The 25,435-nt window shown below is 36.3% G+C and overlaps 1 protein-coding gene across 2 annotated transcripts in view; it reads right to left on the bottom strand.

Moving 5' to 3' along the window:
* Positions 1-10,632: 10,632 nt before the first annotated feature.
* The window catches only part of CRPPA (CDP-L-ribitol pyrophosphorylase A), a 331,394-nt gene continuing 316,591 nt past the window's right edge, over positions 10,633-25,435 (bottom strand). For both annotated transcript variants that reach the window (XM_007531969.3, XM_060196149.1), the window contains one exon: positions 10,633-10,998. In XM_007531969.3, the coding sequence (XP_007532031.1) occupies positions 10,894-10,998 (105 nt within the window). In that variant the 3' untranslated portion in view covers positions 10,633-10,893. The remainder of the gene's footprint in view (positions 10,999-25,435) is intronic.

Genomic DNA, 25,435 nt, shown 5'->3' with positions numbered 1-25,435 from the left:
GTACAAAGGACCTAGATTGAGGGAGAAAGTATTTTGCAGACATCTATCATGGGGAAATGAGAAGATTTCAACATGTCAACAACTGTACTATAATTCAATAAGCCCCAATAAAGTGATACAAAATAAATAAAAAGAATCAACTGGTAGGCCACCCTCTGATACACGCATGTTATCATATATAAGAATCTACATTCAAGCCCCTGTCCCCTACCTGCAAGTGGAAACTTCACAGCCTGTTAAGCAAATCTGTAGGTGTCTCTCTCTCTCTCTCTCTGTCTAAGCCTCTCAATTTCTTTTTGTCCTGTCAAATAAAAAATGAAAGAGAGAAAAAGAAAAAGTATGTCACAACAAGTAATGGATACCTTATTCAGGGTAGAGCCCTAACAATAACCCTTGTGGCATTAAAATTATAAATAAAAACACATAGTTTTTGGATTTCCCAAAGACCAACTGTTGAAGAGGCTATGGGAGAGGGAAACACAACTCTCCTACATTGCTGATAAGAAAGTAAGCTGGTTTAACCCCTATAGAAAACAGTCTGGAGATTCTTCAGAACTCTACTAATGAACTAACCTTATGACCCAAAAATTCCTCTCCTAAGGATATACTCAGAGACAAAAAACAAACAAACAACAACAACAACAAAAAACACCTATTCAAAAAGACTTATGCACACTAGTGTTCATAGCAGCACAATTTGTAATAGCCTAAACTTGGAAGCAACCCAGATGCCCATTGACAGATGAATGGCTAAGGAAGTTATGGTACATATACACAACAGAATACTAGTACTATACCACTGTTAAAAATAATGAGGTCATCTCATTTGCAATAGTGTGGTCAGAACTCAAATGCATAATGTTATGTGAGACAAGACAGATAGAGAAAGATCAATACCAAATAATCTCACTTATAGGTAGAACTTAAGAACAAAAGAATAGTAAGGAAAACATAAGGTGAAACCTAGACTGGGTGTGGCATGTTGCACGAAAGCAACGGACTGTGGGCAAGAAGGGGAAGGGACAGGATGAAGGGCCTTTAGGATTCTGCTGTCTCTTAGACACCAATCAAGGGGACATGAGAGGTTGTGCCTATGTGGTAAAGACTATACCAGTGTGTATTTGGTAGTGTTTTTGCATGTGTTGCTTCAATTCAGAGATTTATATACAATAAAAAAGTTAAAAAAACTAAAACCAAAAAATAAACTGATAATTTTAACCTAAATAAAACAAATCAAATAAATAAGTAAAAGAATCTAAATGCATTTAGTCCCTAAATCCATGATGACAGAATCATTTGCATCTCTTTGTTTGAAGACTTCCTCTCAATTCCCATCATTTGTATACCACTTAGTTCAGTTTTACTGTAACACTACCCATTTTCATAATTGTCATTTGTTTTTCTCACTTATTATTTTTTAAATATAAAATGTCAAGAATAGGAATCTTGCCTTTCGAATAGGAATTTTGCTCTTTGCAGAATTTCCATGGGACTTAGAGGAGGTCTTGACCACAATAGATGCCTGATGATTAGAACTGAGAATTTGGTTCTCAATGAAGTTCTCATCTTAATGACCAAGGGATATATATATGTTGTTAATGACTAACAGCCAGTTGGCTTGAAGCCCATAGGAAACATAAGAATCAAAACAAAACCGGCCCACAATTGAATGAGTAGAATGGAAACTTTTTCTTTATTCACCAGATTTATTATCAGTCATTTCTTAGTGTTAGCTTTTAGATCCTATTGTAGTGGAGGAAGGGTATAAAAATATGGATCATTGGGACTGACCTCCTACATGTTATGTATTTTCAGGATCCTTATTTGACCTCTACTAGCCCTAGGCTCTTCAATAAAATATGGATAACTGAGTTCTCAAGAAAGTCACATCAGATAATATTTGAAAATTATTTGGCAGAGTAAAACACAGCTTAGTGGAAGTTATTGTTAAATAACTCATTTGCTTTTAAGATATTATTTTACCATAATAAAGGTCACAGAAATATTCCAAGAAAATATAAAAAAGGAGAGTCTTTCTTTTACATACTTTACCCATACTTGTGTTACTTTGTGGAACTGGGTTATTTAACTTATTCAAATCTCATGAAATATTTCTTCCAAATGGGAGATGAGATATCCAGAGGAAAAAAATTTTTTTTACTAGATTACTACAAATTGACTATAACTAAAAAACTTAGCCTTTGAGATTTATATAAATATTTGATATTCCAAAAGTAAGTAAGTTTAAGCACTAAGGGAATGTTTACAGTTAAAAATATATAAAATAAAAATCCATTTAGTTAGCATATGTAAGTTTGAGAAGGAATGATATGCAGCTCATGATTGACCAAACCTTTTAATAGCCACTAAGTTCTCCAAACCAAAGCCAAGAACATGTATTATATAGTTGCTTCTTACTATCTTGTGAGAGCATATTGCAGTTATTTTAAATTCCTGTTATATTGTAGAATTTACAGATATTCCCACTGGAATTCTCAAAACTCTTAGTTTGTTTACATTGATGGCTTCTTTCCAGATTTATGTGAACAGTAACTGTTCCAAGAAACAAACAGGCGGAAACGTCTTTGAATAGCATTCTTTTACTATCAGGTCATACATATCTCCATTCATTAAAACAGGCAACTGAATTCCTGAGCAGGGCAGTTCAATAGCACATTTCTAAAACTCAGGTGGGATTAAAGAGAATGATTTTCTATTCAAGCTAGAGAAGAAAAAGAGACTATGAACTTAACAGTGTCTTAAACACACACACACACACACACACACACACACACACACACACACACACACACACACACACGATGGAAAAGAAATTCCTATTGGGAAAAAAAATAGCCCAATGCAGATTTTATCATCTATATCCTCCCACTCAAAGGATGTTTTGTTATTCACTTATACTGAAGAAGTTCTCTCAAATTAGGTACTCAAATATAAAGGGGAAAATAGAAAAACCTGACATACCAGCAAACCAATGAATTTCAATAGTCCATTTTATAATGAGGTAGAACAAAGAACAAAATGGATAGCCTCAAAATGGCAAAGATCCAGACACCTCATTCAGTTAATCTACTAGATGCTTTGCCAAACCTTATCCAAATAACGTAATTATTACAGTCCACAGACCAGTGGAAATTCTTACAAAATTGGCCTCCACGAGAAATCTCAAATCGTGTCTCCACTTAGGTCAAAACGATCAGCAGACTTACTTTACTGAAGCTTTTGCCTCTGGGCTCAAATGCAATTTTGAAAAATGGAAAATTAGTGAAATGCATCCAGATAGAGTTCTGGATGCAGATTTACATCAGATTTTTTTTTAAGGCCTATGTAAAGACCAATTCCTCCTACTTAGAGTCTTTAAAGTTCCTCTAGTCAAAGTAGTCAGAAAATTGGGATTTCTAAACACAGTTTGACTTTCAGTGTACTGGGTGATCAAGAGCCTTAATCTCTGCATCTGCTTTGTGCAATTGTCATATCACAAGGTTGACACAGACCTACCTCATGGAAATCCTGAAAGTACTAATTAAGATTAAACTGAATGAGAAAGATGCAGTTGACATGCCAAGCTTATTCATACCATTAAAAAGACCCAGATGTTGTAACAACTGCTGAGATTATTTGGTAGCATCCTCATTAAGTAGAGGATACATTTACATAATGCATTTCAGCTGAAGGCATTTTAAAAAATCAAGTATTCCCAATATTTCTAATGGGAAGGAAAAAACAACCTGGATTCACTCAGGCCTGGCTCATCATGCTAGGCACAACTCACCCTATTTTTTTTCCCCATAAAGCCAACAATGGTGAACATATGTTGTTTAGGAGAATCTCATGGGAAGGAGCATTCATACTTCTATATATCTTAGCATTTCTTTAGACCACCCTTTGTCATGTAAAGATGGTGGATGGATTTCAGCTTCTCTTTTCATGTTGTGCTGTGTTTTGAGGGCAAAAAATAGTTATTGGCAACTCTGTTTCATCAAGAAAGTATTTGCTTCTGCATTTTCAACTTTCCAGATTCATTATCCGAGTATGTATGAACATTCGTTGCCTGAGGAAATCCTGACAATTTTAGACCTCACAGAGATGGCATTGATAATTATTGTATGGGGGTATGCCTTTGTAGATTTCACTGGCACATGGAGTTCTGAGAATGTTCCAAAATATATTTGTGTGGTGGGGGTGATGATAGCCAAAAGAAAGGAACAGTACAGGAAAAGTGAAAATAATGAATTTTATCCACTTGCTTTCTCCTCCTATTAAATAAAACTATGCGATTTTCATCTTTGAGAAATGTTAAGATATCTTAAAATATAATATTTGCACTATTATATAGGATGCATAACTCTATGAATAGAAATATATATCCTAAAGTTAGGCTAGATAGCTACTTTTGAATATCATTTCTTCTGCTTGCTTCTAGGGTGACACTGAGTGAATTAATCAAAATATGAGCTTTGGCTTTCTCATAGTACAGCTTGGCATACTAATTAGCACACAAAGATATTATGAAGAATGAAAAAAATGTCTAAATGTAAAGCACCATAAGATCAGTTTATAAAAATAGTAATCAGGGGCCAGGCTGTGGTGCACCTGGTTAAGTGCGCACATTACAGTGCACAAGAACCCAGGTTCAAGCCCCTGGTTCCCACCTGCAGGGGGAAAGCTTCACAAGTAGTGAAGCAGGACTGCAGGTGTCTCTATGTTTCTCTCTCTCTCTCTCTCTCTCTCTCTCTCTCTCCTCTTTCCCCTCAGTTTCTCTCTGTCCCTATCCAATAATAAATATTTAAAAAATAGTACATGCTACCATTATTATATTCATTACATGCTACCATTATTATATACTATTTTAAATTTATTTTCATTCAGACCAAAGGAACTTTCACTTTTTGGACAACTTTTCTAGAACATTCAGATCTACTTTTGACAGTCATTTGGTGACTTAATTAATTTTAATGAGAAAAATAGAAACAAGACCCCAGAATACATGGTGCCAGAGACTGAACTGGGAAATCAGTTTGGCAACTTTTGTGTTCCACCCACATAACTACCTTTTGTCACAGTTTTAGTAAGTACTGTAAACGCTTAGTCTAGTATCAGTAATATTTTCTCATATTTTAATTTCAATATTCATTTTGATAACCAACAGTTTTCTTTAGAAGCATTGTTTCAGTAAAAAGTATATCTCCAGAAACCACTCAGACATAGAAAAATAAATATACCCATACTACCATAAAACATTTTCCCTTGGTTATCAACTGGTGGGCAATAACAAGATTAAAAATTTAGTATTAGTGAAACACACTGAACATGTATTTAGCTTATTCATTTGTTAAAGGTCACCTGAAAGTGACTAACTAGCCTAATTGATGCCAACAGTGTTTACTTATTCATTTGTGAACTGACTGGAGATGGTTAAAAAAAGCCACCAAGTTTTTTTTGTTTTGTCCTTCTAGAGGTAACTGACCAAGTAGGACATGTGCATGTCACGTTGGTGGCAAAAGTGGAAAAAAGCAGCAAAGTGTTGGTCTAGAAAGTCTGAACTCAACAATGTTCTGTGCCCTCTAGAGTGCTCTTTTCTAGTCAAAGTAGGTGACATGATGAATTCACAAATCAAAAAAAGGACATATATTCTTTCCATGGAAAGTTATTTCTGAAATATAACCCACCACACTCCTGCAGAATTAAGAAATTATCAAAATATTTTAACCAGTGTGTTGAATATGACTTTTATGTCCTAGTAGTCACTAAAAGTCTGCTAAATATGGAAGAAAAAAGCTAATTTAGATTACTGTTTTGAAAATTTTAGTATAGTTTAAAGAACTGTATCAATATCAAATTCTATCTTTTTTATAAATAAAGCTTAACATTATTATTTGGAGAATAAATTTTTATTTGGTTATCAGCAATGGTAAGTTTGAAAATTTATGTAGTTATATACAAAACAATAAAAACTACCATCAGACTTATCAATAATTATTGATAGTTTTATTCTTTAAAGATAATTTATATTAGAATCATTGACAGTGGCTATTTTTCATTAAAAAATTCATACATAGTTGTTGTTACCTAAGTACAGTTTCTTATTTCCCTGTGTTGGGTGTCTGTATGCCACTCCTATTGCCAAATGCTGCCTTCCATCTTCGATGTGCACTGGACTCCCCCTGTCATCTAAGCCTACTCTCTCTGCCTCCATTTAGGGTTTTTAGCTCTGATGCAATAGATTTCAGCTAGTGTTAAATTTTATTCTCTTATCTCCCTCCCTTTTCTTCCCTATCATTTTATTGGGGAGATCATGGTTTATAAAACAGTTGTCACATAGTTGCCACTTCTTATCTCCCCACAATAGGATATCTGTACTGATCATTTTAAGAACTTCCTCTCCAATGATTTCACAACTTCCTCTTAGCTCCCCTTTCCCAAGGATGTTTCCCTTTGCTGCAATACACAATACCCAGTTCATGTTTCACCCTGTATTTCCTCTTTCTGTCTTTGTTTCTTAAATTCCACATACAAGTGAGATCATATATTTCTCCTATGATGTTTCTCCCAGCATAAGCCTTAACATGATTCCTTTAAGCTTTCGTACCAGATTCAGCAAAAAAGATGTCATCATTCCATGAAGTCTAGTATTCCATTGTGTACATATGCCACAACTTTCTTAACCATTCATCTGTTGTTGTTCATTTATTTGGATTGCTTCCAAAGTAGAGTTACTACAAAAAATAATAACTATTGTGAGCACAGGTGTACATACATCTTTTCAAATAAGTAATTTTTTGCCCTCTGTATAGATCCCTAGAAGAGGAATTTCCAGATTGTATGCCAGACTGTTCTCCACAGAGGCTAAAACAATTTACATATGTAATAATGCCACACATCATCTACACAGTTCACTTATTTAAACAATACTAATAAATCCTAACACAGTTTAATTTCCATTTATTCTGTTTACTTTAAATTATATTTATTATTAAATATGTTTTCTCTTTTTAAATTTATAAAATAAAAAAATAGAGAATATCAACAAAACCATAGGCTAAGAGGGGTAAAATTCCACACATTTTCCACCACCAGTGTTTCTTCATATTCCATCCCCTCCACTTATTCTTTATCCCTCTGGGAGTAGGGACCCAGAATCATTATGGAGTGTGGAAGGCGGAAAGTCTGGCTTCTGTAATTGCTTCTTTGCTGGGCATGGGCATCGTGGCAGGGCAACCCATACTCCCAGCCTGATTCTATCTTTCCCTAGTGAAGTAGGGCTCCAGAGAGATGGGGTTCCAGGGTACATTGGTGAGGTCATCTGCACGGGGGAGTCAGATTGGTCAGGTAGCATCAGCAACTTAGTGCCAGAGTACTGGAACTTGAGGGTTGATATCGCTGGCCTGTCGTCTGTGGACACAGTCCAAAGTGAAACACAACGAGGTGGTATTGGTTGCATTGATTAGGTTGAGATCAGCAGATGCAGTATCAATTGGTGTGGATCAAGAGAAGCCTGCTGAAAAACGAGCCATGCCCCAGAGGTTCCAGAACTGGGAGAAATACAAGTTTTATAATGGTTGGGGAGGGTTCTTGCTCTCTTAGGGTTTAAGAAGGCAATAGATCGTTATTAAACCAGGTCATTTGGAAATTTGATTGACATTGAAAGTCCCACTGTTAGAATTTTCTGTGTCGCACAAGACCACCATGATTTATGTCATTAATGCTATTTATATATAGCTCTAATATAGTGACTCAGCTAGTTGCTTCTGGTCTTTCTGGTCTAAGATTTTCAATGATTTTATATTTTTTTTATAAAAAAGTCATTATTGGAAATGTATTAACACTCTAAACCCACAATTAAAATTCAGCTAGCTTACCAATTTGAAGCCGTAAGTGCTTAAAGGAATTTAAATTTTAAATTATATTAATCATTAAATAATCTTCTCTTTTTCTAACTAAGTGAGTCACCACTCACCCCCCCTTTATTTTGTTTCTTTATTTGATAATTTGTTTTAGATAGAAACAGAGAGGTAAAGAGAAAGAGAGGGATAAAGTGACTATAGTATTAAAGTTTTTATACAGTGGTATCTAAGTTTGGATTTGGGTCTAGTATATAACAAAGCAACACACTAGCTGAGTGAGCTATTTTGATGGGCCCCACAGATAGCCTTTGCTATACAAGGATGGTAGCTTAAAGCTTCTTATAGGTGTTTCTAAGTTTAAAGTTTAGCTTTTATCACTGTGTATGCAAATGACTAATGTGTGATAAAAAATCACACATTATATGACTTTGACACAGCTTAAATTTTTTTCTCCTTGGTCTACTATATGAACTGACCAAGGTAAAGTAATGCTAATTGCCCCAAGATATATTCCTGCCTGATAATATTACATAATGAAGTTTAAATCTAGGGTAATTCAGCCCACACTCAACAGACACAGTGGCTTTGCTGTGCCATATGTCCAGTCTCCTACCCTGTCTTGAAAATCCTTGATAACAGTTCCAATTTTGCACTTAGGAGTACTTCCTTAAAACATTTTCACCTTAAAACATTTCACCTGAAGACTTCAATAGTCGCTCTATGTGATTCTTTCATGGTACCCTTAAGATTTTGAATTAAATGATTTTAGATTTCTTAGTTCTCCTGGGAAAAGAGAAATAATGGTAATCTCTAGGAATTAGATCCAATCTACATTTGAACAATCCATTTCAGATAAACTAAATTAGAAAGAATAAATTACCATAATTAACCCATTAAATCTTACACACTATATTATCTAAAGACAAACTATCTCCTACAATATAGATACTTGAGAAATATAGCTAGCAAAATACATCAAACATGTTAAGGAGAAATTCCACAAGGTTATTGCATAGCCAACATTTAACTGAAAATACTGCTTGCAACATGTATAGTTTACACATGTAGTTTAAGCCCTTGAATAATTTGATTTAATATGTTCCTTTTTTTCTGGCTTTTTTTGTTTGTTTTTTGAGGGATGGCATGATTCTGTACTTCTTCAGAAGAAAGACAGAGAAAGAAAGAGGGAAAGACATCACAGCACTGAAGATTCCTCTAGTGTAGTAGGAACTTGACTTGAATTTGGGCTGTGTGCATGGCAATGTAGGTAACTAACCAGATGAACTATTTTTTCCAGTCATAATGAGTTCTAGTAAATTAAATATATCTGCATCTAAAACAATGGACATCTACTATTGGGCTATGGATTATTGTCATGTGCGAAAGACAGATGACCCAGGAACCAAGCTTGTGGCAGCAGGACAATTCAAATCTTTATTCATGGGAGCTTCCCATAGTCGGGAGGTAGCACATCTAGTTAAGCCACATGGTGCAGACGGTGATGGCCATTGTCAACCTCCTGGTCTGCATGCCCGCCCTCCTACAGCTCAGGACATGGAAGAGACCAGACAGAAATGGAAGTGGCTTGATAATACCATATATGGTTAGGGAAGGGGTGGAAAAAGAGGCTGGGAATGGTATGGACCTCCCCAGCAACTGTTGCTAGGGGTTCAACTGGCAGGATTAGCAATACCCTGGGGGGAATTAGGAAGGAGACATTTAGTCAATTTGTAAGACAAAGCAGAAGATTGATATGCAGATAATAAAAGGACTGGCCATACTAGCAGGGAATGTAGGGTGCTGTGTGAGCCCTGCCAAGCTCAATCACATCTGCACAATTTCCCAACAATCTACTGGAAAATTTAAATTGATATTTAAGGTATACTTGACAGTGGAAATCTGAAATAGTAAACACATGATTTCAAATGGAAGCATGAGTATGAAAATTTAGTAAATTATTTGATGTGAAATAGATTCTCTGCCTTTTAGAAGTTCATTCACCTAAGATTGATCAAAATAGCTTCATCTTTCATGTTTCCAGTCTTCTCTTAAACTTAGAATATATAAGGCACATTTTAAAATAAAGGAAAACATACAATTTTAGAACAGTAACTAACGGAGATGGAAATTACATCTCATTCAGTGTTCTGGTGGATTTATGGGAGCCAGAGTTCCCTGTATCTGCTGTTTTTCTCAAGGTTTGTTGAGAAAATGTGATGTATTATGCTTGTAAACAAAGAGGAAGGTGGGGCCACGTGGGCATGATTAGCAGAATCATTAGCATAGATTATAGTCTCTAGAGAACTGAAGAGATTTAAGGGGACTTCTGGAGGAAAGGGCTTTCCTGGTCTCTTGGTCTCTGGTTTGTTCCTGCTTCTTATGCACTTGTTCTCCCCATTCTCTGCTCTCAGAATCAATCTGTGCCTCTTGGAAGATGACACTTGGGGAATGAACTTATGGTAGAAAGTAACTCATGTGTGCTTAGGTTTTTAAGTCAAGCCTTTATTCCAGCCTCCAAATCCTAATAAAATAACTGATTTTAAATGCCCTAAAGTGAGACCATTTAATTTTGTCTATAAAGGCTGAACAATTAGAAAGATAGTAAATTGTCAAAGATAGTAAGAGGAAACTTTCAGAATTGAGAATAATTCTGAATATGATACATATTACATGATAGTGTGTATAGCTGAGATTACACAAATTCTCATTTTTGTGATTTTTCTCTTACCCATGGTTATTTGTATTCACCCTTCCATGCCAATGCAAAAAAATTATTTAAGTGAAGTTTATTATTTTCCACTTATCTATTTATTTTTGGCTCAGGTAACTGACATTTAACATGCAGAAGAATTTTTTATTATAGAGATGCAAACACTGAACCACCTGTATAATTAAGCAAAATATTCCACAAAATATAAAAGACATAAGGACAACTCAAACATTTTAGCTCATACAGTAGGGAGGAGAGTATAAGACAGGCAACTAAGTAAATAGATTTTTTTAATTCAGTAGATAAAGTTCTTCAATTTCTTCATGCTACCAGAAGCTGACCAATGAGTCCAAAATTTCTTTCTTTGACTAAGGCATCAATAATGGTCACACCTTGCTTTAAGCTTTCCTGTAGTTTCTGCTCCTCCTGAAAAGATTAAAAAATGATTATTATTTTAGAAAAGGAAAATATGTAACTAAACTTAAGGAGTCATTGTTCTTATCAAAAATTATATTTATGTAGATTTTTTGTTCCAGCCTTATAGTGTTATATATGACTGTCATGTAACACTGTATAAAATCATGATATGAAATGTAATGGTGTGATACACATATGTATTCTGAAATGTTTACTGTGTTATCAATTAATAATTTTATATACTTTATTGGGTGTGTGGGTAGTGGGTAAGGTCAGAATATTTAAAGTATTTTCTCTTAGTATTTTTCAAGTGTTAATTGTTAACAATAGTCACCATGCTGTACCTTAAATTCCTGGGAGGTATTAACTTATAATTGGAAGTTTGTACCCTGTGACTGCCCCATTTCCTCTCTCAGCAACTGGCAGCCCCAAATAATAGACTTCCTATTTCTGAGAATTCCAAGGACCACTTTTCAAGGTTCATTAGTCTTTGATTTCCCCATTCTGTAGAGCTCACACCCTACTTACTGACATGAATTTACTTTCTTAAATAAACAATTTACCTCACATTCTCAAAATATCTTCTGAAATACTAAGAGAAATAGGCAAACTTAAAAGTTAACAACATGAAACAAGTCATTATTTCCTGTGATCCAATATCTGGCCGAATTTGACTTTCCTAAAATGTGGACATTTTATCAGTGATGCAAGCTTTTCCTTCATCTTCTTTCTAGTAGTTTTCAACAGACTTTTTAATGAACTGTTCTGGTGTTGGAAAAGAAAAAAAAATACTGCTTGTTTTTGTACTATATGCACTTAACCCAGTGTGCCACCGTCCGGCCCCCTAAACTACTTGTTTTTAAAGAAAGGGTCAAGTAACTTTGTGATATGAATTGTCTCCTAAGTTGTTCTTTCAGCTTTCAAATCATACTTTCAGTTAAATCTATTCACTGTTATCACTTGGGTGTCTTGAAGGAATGAAGAAAAGATACTACGGAGAGGGAAAAGAAAGCAGAAAAAGCTTTAAGTATTCTATGTTATGAATTATGCATAGATGATCTCAAAATTTTGGCATCAGAATTAATGTCTTATATGAGTGTTCAATATATCACATAGGTCTACTACTTCTGCCTCCTCAATGTTTCTTGAAACCATACATTCCATTCATACTGCCCCTGTATGGAATACACTGTTTACATGTCTCCGCCTGAATCACTACAGCAACCTCATAAAGATCTTTCTAAAATCTTGCCCTTTCCTACTCCATTTCCCACATAGGAGTCTAAGGCTTATTTCTAAGTATTCAATATATCAACACCATCCTGCCTAAAATCCTTTGATGGCTATCTTTAAACTTCAGGACCAAGTCTGAACTATACCTGGGAACAAAAAGAGTACCCCCCCCCTTATATCCTGCCAGACTCTTCTTGGTTTTCCTTTAGTCATTCAATTATCAAGCCACACAGAACTGCTTAAGAATCCTTGAACAACTTTTTACCCCTAAATTTTCATACCTTGCAACAGATGATCTCTTTGTCAGAGAAGCTTCCCTCCCCCTACTTAACTTAGACCTACCTAGTTACTTTTTGTGGTTTGACCCAGATATCAGTGTCTATCCTGACTCCCATGTTATAGCCCAAATTGAGTGATGTGGAATTATATGTTGCCACAGCTGTGAATTCCACTAGAACACCAAAATCTAACAGTTTTTTTTTTTGAGTTGACCATTTATCCTACCAGATGATGAGTTTCATAACATAAAGCTTTTTTAATTTTATCTTTGAATATGGAGCACCTAGTTGAATGCCTAACACATGACAGTGCTCCATAAATTATCATGAATTAAAAGCAGATGAGCTATGATTATGAGAGAAATATTATCACCCTTTCAGGTTAATTCATATGTTGACACTGACTGTGATCTTTGGTTGCATACTTTATTCCTATTTCCACATCTAGCCAGAAATCTGGCAAAATTACAAAGAAGAATATTATTAAAACCACACCAATACCTCCATGCCTCCACAAGCTGTGGCCCAGGCTCTTTGAGATTACACAGGATTTAACCAGAAGCCAGGAGAAAAATGTACTCTGTAGAGTTCATGATTTATTAAGACCATGAACCTGTGTCCAAGCCTCTGGCCACAACAAAGTAGCACTCTTACAGAGAAAGGTTCAGGAGGGGTGGGTTAAAAAAAAAAAAGGCACAAGTACACTGGGAGTAGTGAAATTATGCAGGCAAGAAGCCATAGCAAAGAATAAGCAAAGTATTGCACCAAAATAAAAGTCTTTGGGGTGGGGTCGTGGGAGGGTTCAGATCCCGGAACGTGATGGCAGAGGAGGACCTAGTGTGGGTTGAATTGTTATGTGGAAAACTGAGAAATGTTACGCATGTACAAATTACTGTATTTTACTGTTGACTATAAACCATTAATCCTCCAGCAAAGTAAAAAAGGAAAGAAAGAACAAAATACAAACTATAAACATGCATTTATCAATTTTAAAGATTGATTAATTATAATACACTCTACTTCTATGCCTCTTTTATTCTTTTTAACTTTTTAATATTTTATTTACTTCATTTTAATGAAAGACTTAGAGACCATAGCACTATTCAGTTTGGGCTTATAGTGGTGCTGGGGATTGAACCTGGGGAACTTGGAGCCTCAGACATTTCCTGTCCACTCAGAAATCCCTTTGCAGCTTGGGTGAGACAGCCATATCCTCCCAGGCTCAATACTTCTCTGTGTGTCCCACCCAGCCTGTTCCTGGACAACCACTCATCACTGCATCCTACGTATAACCCAACACATACTAGGGGAGATGAGAGCAATCTTGAAGATTGTTAGAAATATCAAAACTGAAGCACAAGGGAAAAAATGAAGAACTTTTAGTATAATCATCTTAACCTTTTATTATTACTATCCTATTTCTCTACTCCTCTCTTAGTCACTATCATATATCACTGTCATAATGAAAAAACCTACTTAGGACATTTGGAAATCTTCATAAGGGTTATGCCAATGGTACTATCATTAGGGAATATTTATCCCATGGGAGAAATAAGAATTTTTGAAAAGCCAATACTATTCCTAGAAAAGCAATGCATTGCAATGTATGAAAATACATATAATTCTAGACTGTACTATTGTTATGGCTGCGCCATATATATAATGGAATTCAGCGTGTGAGAAGATCACATACTTATGGAATGATTCCTAAGGTGGTGGAACCAATTTTTGAAAAGTCAGTGATTCCTCAGGGTGGTGGAACCAAAAAATGGTAGAAAGGGGGTTACGGTATGGTATACCAGACAGACTGTACATACTATTATGCCTGCTGTCCAGTCATAAACAGTATGGCACATCAATGTTTACAAAACCACATATAAATATTCAAAATCAATATATTGAGTGTAAAGAAAAACAGGACACATGATGCGTTAAAATGCTCACTTTGTCTTAAATCTAATTTATTATCTCTACTAGTTTCATCTACCCCATGCTCTTCATAATAATGTAAACATTTTTCAGAAAAACCTTAAAAAGTGTTAATTATTCTTTCATAAAACATAAAAATATAAACATAAAAAAAATAAAAAACATAAAAAACCCTTAGCTGACAGATATACCACTCACTCTCTTTTTAAAAATTTTTATTTATTTATTTATTTGTTTATTATTGGATAGAGACAGAGGGACATTTAGAGTGGAGGGAGAGAGACAGAGAGACACCTGTAGTACTGCTTCACCACTTGTGCAGTTCTCCCCTTGCAGAGGGGTGGGGGACCAGAGGCCTGAACCTAACCTTGGTCCTTGCACACTGTAATTTGAGCACTTAATCAGGTGTGCCACCACCTGGCCCTACAACACTCACCGCCCCCTTAACTGCAACTATATTGTAAAGTTAAAACCAGTCAGAAAGGGACAAAATATGTAGTAGTCAACCTAAATAAAAGAATGGCAACAAAAAGACAAAAGAGATAACTAGACTTACATTTTTATGGTTTATAACTATCTTTGCTTACTTTGTTTCTGTGTTGTGATTTATTTTGAAAATTTTATAATGAGCATTTTATTCTTTTTTTTAATATTTTTATTTTTTATTTATTTATTCCCTTTTGTTGCCCTTGTTGTTTTATTGTTGTAGTTATTATTGTTGTTGTCATTGTTGGATAGGACAGAGAGAAATGGAGAGAAGAGGGCAAAACAGAGAGGAGGAGAGAAAGATAGACACCTGCAGACCTGCTTCACCGCCTGTGAAGCGACTTCCCTGCAGGTGGGGAGCCGGGGTTCGAACCGGGATTCTTATGCCGGTCCTTGTGCTTTGCGCCACCTGTGCTTAACCTGCTGCGCTACAGCCCGACTCCTGAGCATTTTATTCTAATAAGAATAATTTTCTAACAGTTTCAGCATGTTTTGAGTGCAAGGAACTAAATTTAATTTGTTACCATATGGAGATCAAGTATTCAGAATACTGTTGAAATTTCCAGTACAAAAAAAAAGTCTTCACAAAATTAAAAATCATCACAAAAATCATTTGTAGTGAATAAGAGGTTAAAAAAAATCAATAACATGACTTTATCAGGTCCTAGATTTCTGCTGACTTAAATGTTATGGAAAAAATCATGAGAATCAAGTTAAGAAGAAGAACAAACAAAAAAAAAATTGTGAGGAGATGGCAAGATAATTCAGCTGAAGGTACCTGTCTTGCCATATGGTTGAGCCAGGTTAGCACCCAGTCCTCACCACATTAGAGGAATCTTCTGTGCTGCAGTATCTTTTCCTGTCTCACTTTGTATCTCTTTCTACTTGAAAAAATTAGCCTGGAACAGAGTCCAACTATATGAAATTTTACTCAGTAGGCTGCTCATGGGTGTCTAGAAGAGTTTCTTAATTTACATTTTAAAAATTATAAAGAATATTAGACATAAATGGCAATAAAACAATTTTCTATAACCTTATGTTGTCATTTTAGGATTTGACTTTACCTATAAACCACCATATTTAATGATTTCTCCACCTATTATAACTTCAATAATTAGATAAAAACACACTGTATTTAGATGAAAGATGCAGAAAAACGCTAATTAAAAGTCATTTTAAATACATGTGATAATTCTAAATTTAATCTGCAATAATTTAATATTACCAATGGATCCCACATTTTTGTGTGTGTATGTATATAAGTGAGTTGGTTGCAATTATGAATTGTGCTGCTATGAACATAGGAGTACACAACTCTTTTTGGTTGGGTGTTATGTAGTCCTTGGGGTATATCCCCAGGAGAGGAATTACTGAGTCATATGGAAGGTCCATGTCTAGCCTCGTGAGAGTTCTCCAGACAGCTCTCCACAGAGGCTGGACCAATTTACATTCCCACCAGTGGTGCAGAAGGGTTCCTCTGTCCCCACAGCCTCTCCAGCATTTGTTGTTGCTGTCCTTTTTGATGTATGCCATTCTCACAGGAGTGAGGTAGTATCTCAATGTTGTCTTTATTTGCATTTCTCTGACAATCACCGACCTGGAACAGTTTTTCATATGGATCGCCTTTTTGATCTCCTCTGTAGTGAAAGTTCTGTTCATATCCTCTGCCCATTTTTGGATGGGGTCATTTGCTTTTTGGTGCTAAGTTTGCTGAACTCTTTGTATATTTTGGTGATTAGACTCTTTTTTTTTTTTTAGGTTACATATCAACTTTTTTTTTTTTTAATTTATTTTTTTTTAATTTTTTATTTAAGAAAGGATTAGTGAACAAAAACATAAGGTAGGAGGGGTACAACTCCACACAATTCCCACCACCCAATCCCCATAACCCACCCCCTCCCATGGTAGCTTTCCCATTCTCTAGCCCTCTGGGAGCATGGACCCAGGGTCGTTGAGGGTTGCAGAAGGTAGAAGGTCTGGCTTCTGTAATTGCTTCCCCGCTGAACATGGGCGTTGACTGGTCGGTCCATACTCCCAGTCTGCCTCTCCCTTTCCCTAGTAAGGTGTGTCTCTGGAGAAGCTGAGCTCCAGGACACATTGGTGGGGTCTTCAATCCAGGGAAGCCTAGCCAGCATCCTGGTGGCATCTAGAACCTGGTGATTGAAAAGAGAGTTAACATATGAAGCCAAACAATTTGTTGAGCAATCATAGATCCCAAGCTTGGAATAGTGGAGAGGAAGTGTTAGGGAGGTACTCACTGCAAACTCTAGTGTACTTCTGCTTTCAGGTATATATTTTGCAGTAGTTTATGGATACGTGTGCACATAAGCTCTCTCTCACAGAAACTGGTGTATATCTAGATTATGAGACTTTGTTAGAAAGTGAACTACCTGAGATGAAATTAGAGTGTACTATAAAAGGAAAGGTCTCACCCGAGTAATGAAGTTGAAGGGTTGTCATTCCACACGTGAAGTCTCTGGATACAGTCTGAGGTGAAGCATGTTGAGGTGGCAATCATTGCTTTGGTTAGGTTGTGATCGGCAGGTGCAATATTATTTGGTTTGGATTGGGAGATGCATACGGGAAAGTGGGCCCTATCCAAGGGTTCCAGGACTGGGGGAAGTAGGGGCTCTATAGTGAAGATGTGAGGTTCCTGCTGTCTTAGGGTTCAAAAAGACAATCGATAGTTAATATTATCATCACATTATTTGTTAATTGTGTTAACTTTGAAAAGTCCCTTTGTTATGGTTTGCTGTACAGTACCCAGTATCTTGTATATAGCTGTGCTATTGGATGCTTCAAATCTACTTGGTCTAGGCTTTTGAGAGAGTCCACATATCAAATACATAGCCTATATATTAAAAAGATTCAGTTTGTCTTTTGAGAAACTTAGAGACATACAATTGATTTCCCCCTATCATATTAATTGACTACTGATTTATATGTCTACATTTTGCTGGGAGTGTACATAAACACCATTCCGACCACCAAAAGACTGTGACCCATCCCTCCCGCCCACACCCATCCCCCACTGGCCCAAGAAGCTACATGTCTACCCCTCACCACTGGGTTTTTACTTTGGTGCCCTACTTACAATTTGATCAGGTCCTGCTTTTAGTTTCCCTTTCAGATCTTCTTAGTCAGCTTCTGTTGATGAGTGGGATAATCCCATACTCATCTTTATCTTTCTGACTTAGTTTACTTAACATAATTCCTTCTAGCTCTGTCCAAGATGGGTCAGAGAAGGTGGGTTCATTGTTCTTGATAGCTGTATAGTATTCCATTGTGTATAGATACCACAGCTTTCTCAGCCACTCATCTGTTGTTGGGCACCTGGGTTGCTTCCAGGTTTTAGCTATTATGAATTGTGCTGCTATGAACATAGCAGTACACACCTCTTTTTGGTTGGGTGTTATGGAGTCCTTGGGGTATAACCCCAGGAGAGGAATTACTGGGTCATATGGAAGGTCCATGTCTAGCCTTCTGAGAGTTTTCCAGACTGCTCTCCACAGAGGCTGGACCAATTTACATTCCCACCAGCAATGTAAAAGGGTTCCTCTGTCCCCACATCCTCTCCAGCATTTGTTGCTGCTGTCCTTTTTGATGTATGCCATTCTTACAGGAGTGAGGTGGTATCTTAGTGTTGTCTTAACTTGCATTTCTCTGACAATCAGTGACCTAGAGCAGTTTTTCATATGTTTGTTAGCCTTTTGGATCTCCTCTGTGGTGAATGTTTTGTTCATTTCCTCTGCCCATTTTTGGATGGGGTCATTTGCTTTTTTGGTGCTAAGTTTGCTGAGCTCTTTATATATTTTGGTGATTAGTTTCTTGTCTGATGTCTGGCATGTGAAGATCTTCTCCCATTCTGTGAGGGGTCTCTCTGTTTGTTTAATAGTTTCTTTGGATGTGCAGAAGCTTTTCAATTTGATGTAGTCCCATTGGTTTGTTTCTGCTTTAGTCTTCCTTGCAATTGGGTTTGATTCATCAAAGATGTCATTGAGGTGTATGTGGGAAAGTGTTTTACCAATGTTTTCCTCTAAGTATTTGATTTTTCTGGTCTGACATCTAGGTCTTTGATCCATTTGGAGTTGATTTTTGTTTCTGGTGAGAGAAAGTGGTTCAATTTCATTCTTCTGCATGTTACAACCCAGTTTTCCCAGCACCATTTATTGAAGAGAGCCTCCTTTTTCCATTTAATCCTTTGGGCCCCCTTATCAAAGATTAGATGCCCATAGGTGTTGGGATTTACTTCTGGGCTTTCAATTCTGTTCCACTGGTCTGTGTGCCTATTTTTGTTCCAGTACCATGCTGTTTTGATGATGATGGCTTTATAATATTGTTTAAGGTCTGGGAGTGTGATGCCTCCATTTCTGTTTCTTTTCCTTAAGATGGTTTTGGCAATTCTAGGTGTTTTCAGGTTCCAGATATATGATTGTAGTGTTTGTTCTATTCTCTTAAAGAAGCTTGGTGGAACTTTGATGGGTATTGCATTAAATGTGTATATGGCTCTGGGGAGAATATTCATTTTGATGATATTTATTCTTCCAATCCATGAGCATGGGATATCTTTCCATTTCTTGGTATCAGTTTCTATCTCCTTGAGTAGCGACTCATAGTTTTCTGTATACAAGTCTTTCACTTCTTTGGTCAACTTTATTCCTAGGTATTTGATTGATTTTGCTGAAACAGTAAATGGGAGTGATTTCTGGATGTCTTCTTCAGATTTAGGGTTTGCATAAAGAAATGCCACTGATATTTGTACATTGATTTTGTAGCCTGATACCTTGCTATATTGCCTAATAACTTCCAGTAATTTTCTACTGGATTCTTTAGGTCTTTCTATGTATACTATCATACCATCTGCAAATAGTGAGAGCTTGACTTCTTCCCTTCCAATCTGTATCCCTTTGATTTCTTTCTCTTGCCTGATTGCTATTGCAAGAACTTCCAATACTATGTTGAAGAGTAACGGTGACCGTGGACAGCCCTGTCTAGTCCCCGATCTGAGGGGGAATGCTTTCAGCTTCTGTCCATTGAGTATGATGTTGGCTGTAGGTTTGCTATATATAGACTCCACTATCTTGAGGAATTTCTCATCTATTTCCATTTTTTGTAGAGTTTTGAGCATGAATGGGTGTTGGATTTTGTCAAAGGCTTTCTCTGCATCTATTGAGATAATCATGTGGTTTTTGGCTTTGCTTTTATTGATGTGGTGAATGACATTGATTGACTTACGGATGTTGAACCAGCCTTGCATTCCTGGGATTAATCCCACTTGGTCATGATGAACAATCTTTTTGATATGTTCCTGTATCCGGTTGGCCAAGATCTTGTTTAATATTTTGGCATCTATGTTCAGCAGAGATATTGGTCTGTAGTTTTCCTTTTTTGTTCTGTCCCTATCAGCTTTTGGTATCAGGGTGATGTTGGCTTCATAAAAGGTGGAAGGGAGTATTCCTGTTTCTTCAATCTTATGGAATAGCTTAAGAAGTATGGGTATTAACTGTTTCCTGAAAGTTTTGTAGAATTCGTTTGTGAAGCCATCTGGTCCAGGACTTTTGTTGTTGGGGAGATTCTTAATAACGGTTTCAATTTCTTTGTCTGTGATTGGTGCATTTAGATTTTGTAGTTATTCTTAGTTCAGTTTTGGAAGTGCATAGGTTTCTAGGAATTGTTCCATTTCTTCCAGATTCTCTAGCTTGGTGGCATATAGTTCTTTATAGAAGTTTCGCAGGATTCTCTGGATTTCTGTGGTGTCAGTTGTGATATCTCCTGCATCGTTTACAATTTTATTAATTTGAGTCTTCTCTCTTTTTTGTTTGGTGAGTCTGACTAGGGGTTTGTCAATTTTGTTTAATCTTTCGAAGAACCAACATTTGGCTTCATTGATCTTTTGTATGCTTCTTTTATTTTCGATGTTGTTTATTTCTGCTCTAACTTTAGTGATTTCTGTCCTTCTGGTTGCTTTAGGGTTCCTTTGTTCCTCTTCCTCTAAGTCCTTGAGGTGTGCAGTAAGGTCGTTCATTTGGGCTTCTTCTTGGTGTTTAATATGTGATTGTATGGCTATAAGTTTCCCTCTCAGTACTGCTTTAGCTGTGTCCCAAATATTTTGATAGGTTGTGTCTTCATTTTCATTAGTTTCCAGGAACATTTGAATTTCCTGTTTGAGTGAGTCTCTGACCCAGTGGTTCTTAAGGAGCATGTTGTTTAGTTTCCAAATTCTATGTCTTTTAATAATTTTCCATTTGTTGTTAAATGTTAGTTTTACTCCATGTGGTCTGAGAAGATACTTGGGATGATTTCAATGCTCTTGAATTTATTGATGCTGTCTTTGTGGCCTAACATGTGGTCTATCCTTGATTATGTGTTATGTGGATTTGAAAAGAAGGTGTTTTCCAGTTTTTTGGGGTGGAGGATTCTGAAAATGTCCAAGAGGTCTAGTCTGTCAATCTCTTCATTCAATTCTCTTGTATCTTTATTGGTTCTCTGCTTTGTTGATCTGTCTAAGTGTGAGAGTGGGGTATTGAAGTCTCCCACTATTATTGTATTACTATTGATGTATTTTTGAAATTCTTTCAGTAAATGCTTAATGTATTTAGATGGTCCCTCGTTGGGTGCATAGATGTTAATAATTGTTAAGTCTTCTTGGCTGATTGATCCTCTAATCATTATGTAATGTCCTTGCCTATCTTTTATTACTTTATTTAATTTAAAATCTATCGTGTCTGAGATGAGAATGGCTGTTCCTGCGGTGATTAGTCTCTTGTCTGATGTATGCTATGTAAAGTTCTTCTCCCATTCTGTGAGGGGTCTCTTTGTTTGTGTGATAATTTCTTTGGCTGTGCAGAAGCTTCTCAATTTGATATAGTCCCATTTGTTTGTTTCTGTTTTAGTCTTCCTTGCAATTGGGGTTGTTTCATGAAAGATGTCCTTGAGGTTTAGGTGGGAAAGTGTTTTACTAATGTTTTCCTCTAAGTATTTGATTGTTTTTGGAAGCAGCCCAGGTGCCCAACAACATATGAGTAGCTGAGAGAGTTGTGGTATATATACACAATGGAATACTATGCAGTTACTAAGAACAATGAACTCAACTTCTCTGACCCATCTTGGTCAGAGCTAGAAGGAATTATGTTAAGTGAACTAAGTCAGAAAGATAAAGATGAGTATGGGATGATCCCACTCATCAACAGAAGTTGAAAAAGAAGACCAGAAAGGAAAACTAAAAGCAGGATCTGACTAAATTGAAAGTAGGGCACCAAAGTAAAAACCCTGTGGTGAGGGGGAGGGTGGACATGTGGCTTCCTGGGCTGGCGAGGGGTTGGGGGTGGGGGGTGGGGGCAGGTGGGTGGGATGGGACACAGTCTTTTGGTGATGGGAATGGTGTTTATGTACACACCTATTAATTTGTAGTCATATAAATCACTATTTAATATGAGAGGGGGAAAAATTGATTGTATGTCTAACAAAGGGACTTTTCAAAGTTAACCCAATTACTAAATAATGTGATGATAACAGTAACTATCCATTGTCTTTTTGAACCCTAAGACAGCAGGAACCTCACACCTCCACTATAGAGCCTAAACTTCCCCCAGTGCTAGGACCCTAGGGTAGGGCCCACTTTCCCCTATGCTTCTCCCAATTCTTATCAAATAATATTGCCTCCGCTGATCACAACCTAATCAACGCGAGTGCCTCCTCAGCATGCTTCACTTCAGACTGTCCAGAGACTTCAGGTGTGGAATGACAACCCTTCAGCTTCATCACTCAGGTGAGACCTTTCCTCTCATAGTATTCTCTAATTCCATCCCAGGTGGTTCACTTCTTAATTCCATCCCAGGTGGTTCACTTCCTAACAAAGTCCCAAAACCTAGATATAGACCAGGTTCTGTGAGAGCATATGTTCACAAGTATCCATAAACTAGGGCAAATATATACCTGAAAGCAGTAGTACACTAGAGTTTGCAGTGAGTACCCCCCAACACTTCATCTCCACTATTCCAACCTTTGGGTCCATGATTCTTCAACAATTTGTTTGGCTTTGTATGTTAACTCTCTTTTCAGCCACCAGGTTCCAGATGTGGGCCAGGCTTCCCTGGACTGAAGACCCCACTGATGCATCCTGGAGCTACACTTCCCCAGAGACTCACCCTACTAGGGAAAGAGAGAGGCAGACTGGGAGTATGGATGGACCAGTCAATGTCCATGTTCAGCGGGGAAGCAATTAGAGAAGCCAGACCTCCCACCTTCTACAACCCACAAAGACCCTGGGTTCATGCTCCCAGAGGGATAGAGAATGGGAAAGCCATTGGGGAGGGGATGGGATATGGAGTTTGGGTGGCTGGAATTGTGTGGAGTTGTACAACCCCATCCTATGATTTTGTTAATGTCTCCTTTCTTAAATAAATAAATAAAAGTAAGTGAGTTGGTTGATAGTTGTTTCCCTAGAATGGAAATAAATGTATATAAAGAGATAGATCAAATTCAGTAGAGTAGTGGCATCTTGAAGTAGAAATGTTCCTGGAACTTCTAAGTCTTTTGCAAACTTTGAGGAAATCAGGGAAGTTGAAAATTTATTTTCACAGCAAATTGGAAATGACGGTGGCACCTCAATAATTCATGACATCCTCACAATTTGCATAAGTAAAAACTGCAGTTCCAAAATAAATTGCTATCAAGTTGTATCTTGCAAGTATGAACAAGTGATCAATATTTTACAATGTCTATGTATTCAAAATTGTTTATTTATTTCACTTTCACTTTCCTCAAAGGACAACTTTAGGGCCTAAGTATTCCCAGTACTGAAAATCAAAGACCATTTTAAAAGGTTTATTTTAAAACATTAAATGGTATCATTGTACTACACAAACATCAATACTTAAATTTAAGAGGTTTAAACAAATATGTGGTACCCTGTATAATTAAACTTACATGGATTTTGTAAAAATACTGTCTTAAAAATAACAGGAAAGGCGATGTTGTCATTATTTAAATATTTATAGACAAATGAAAGGAAATCTTTTAGAGACAGTCATCTCCATACATATCATTCCTTAAGCAAACATTTTGCTCATATGAAAACAATAAATTTTAAAATACACATTTAGTTAGGTCATATGTACATATATATACTATGAATACACATACACATTTACATATATATCAGCTTAGATGTCTAAAAAGGTAAACATTACATTGTCTTAGTTAATTCTGCATCTAAAGTCTTATTCAATTTTCATGATTTACAAAACTAGGTTACTTATATTTAGATACGAATATCTTTCTGCCACCGAATCTTGTTACAGTAAAGTTAGGCTTAATTTATCTAAATGCCAAAACATTTCAAACACCCTAAACAAATAAAAATATATTATCTACACACACACACACACACACACACACACACACACACACACACACACACAGGTATATACACATATCTAGCTACCCATCCATACCATATTTAATATACAAAAAAAGAGATTTTAGAAACCTTTTAACAATGATATTTGTAAGCTAAGTGATATCAAGTCAAAACAGTATCAACCAAAAACACCTTGTTTACATTTTGCTGATATGGAAGGGGAAAAAGTGGTAACACACTGTCCCCTAGTGGAGCTGAAAATAAATCTTTGATGTTCGCAGATTTCCAAAACAACAGGGAAAAAAGGATCACCAACTGAAAAAGACAAAACAGTTCCCTTTTGTTGAAACATACTTTTCAGCTATTCTTTTGAGCAAAGCAGCCATCTCTGAAAACACAGATCTTAAAATACTAGTGAAAATAAACTTGTGTTTACTCATTTACCTCATAATCACATAGTTTCCACCTTCACTATCTCTCACAAGAACTTGTCTCCACTATAGGTTCTCAATAAATATTTATGGAAATAGGTCATTGAAAACTTAGAATCAGTCAACACAAGCCAGAGAGTCTGATGAATGAATAGAAACAGAGAAGAAAGTTAGAAATGACTTAAACTATGCAAACTCCATGGCAGCAGTGGGGTAAAACATGGGCAGATGAAAGTCCCCGACATCTGGCCAAGGATCAAGGAAGTTCGTTACAGTGTCAACTATTTCTAGGTCTGATATTTGTCACAATGTCATATTTTATTTCCTTACCTCATAGTTCTTAACAGCAATCTCTCAATTTAATAAAATTGAAAATGCAGTTTCATATACAATGTCATCTTTAATTAATGTTTTAAATAAAATGTTTTGATCATACATAACTCACCCAATCATAAAATCCTGCTAGCTTTCTAATGGGACAACCGTCTCCATTCATGTTCAAACCATGTCATCCTGTACCTGGATTCCTTGAGAATATCCTAACAGTCACTTCTCTTTGCACTTGTCTAATATTCCTACTACACTATATATTTATTTTTACTATATTAAATCTGTGTAATGTGGACGTAGGAACTGTACACATTTAACAACTACCTGGAAGAGAATTTTTTCTCCATTCCTATATAAAAAATGTTTAAAAATATTATTCTCAGCACAAGCTTCATCTT

This window comes from Erinaceus europaeus, chromosome 8 (genome assembly GCF_950295315.1).
Source record: "Erinaceus europaeus chromosome 8, mEriEur2.1, whole genome shotgun sequence".
In the NCBI taxonomy this organism is placed as follows: Eukaryota; Metazoa; Chordata; class Mammalia; order Eulipotyphla; family Erinaceidae; genus Erinaceus; species Erinaceus europaeus.
Note: the sequence above shows the minus strand (reverse complement) of the source record. Positions and strands in the feature narration are given on the sequence as shown.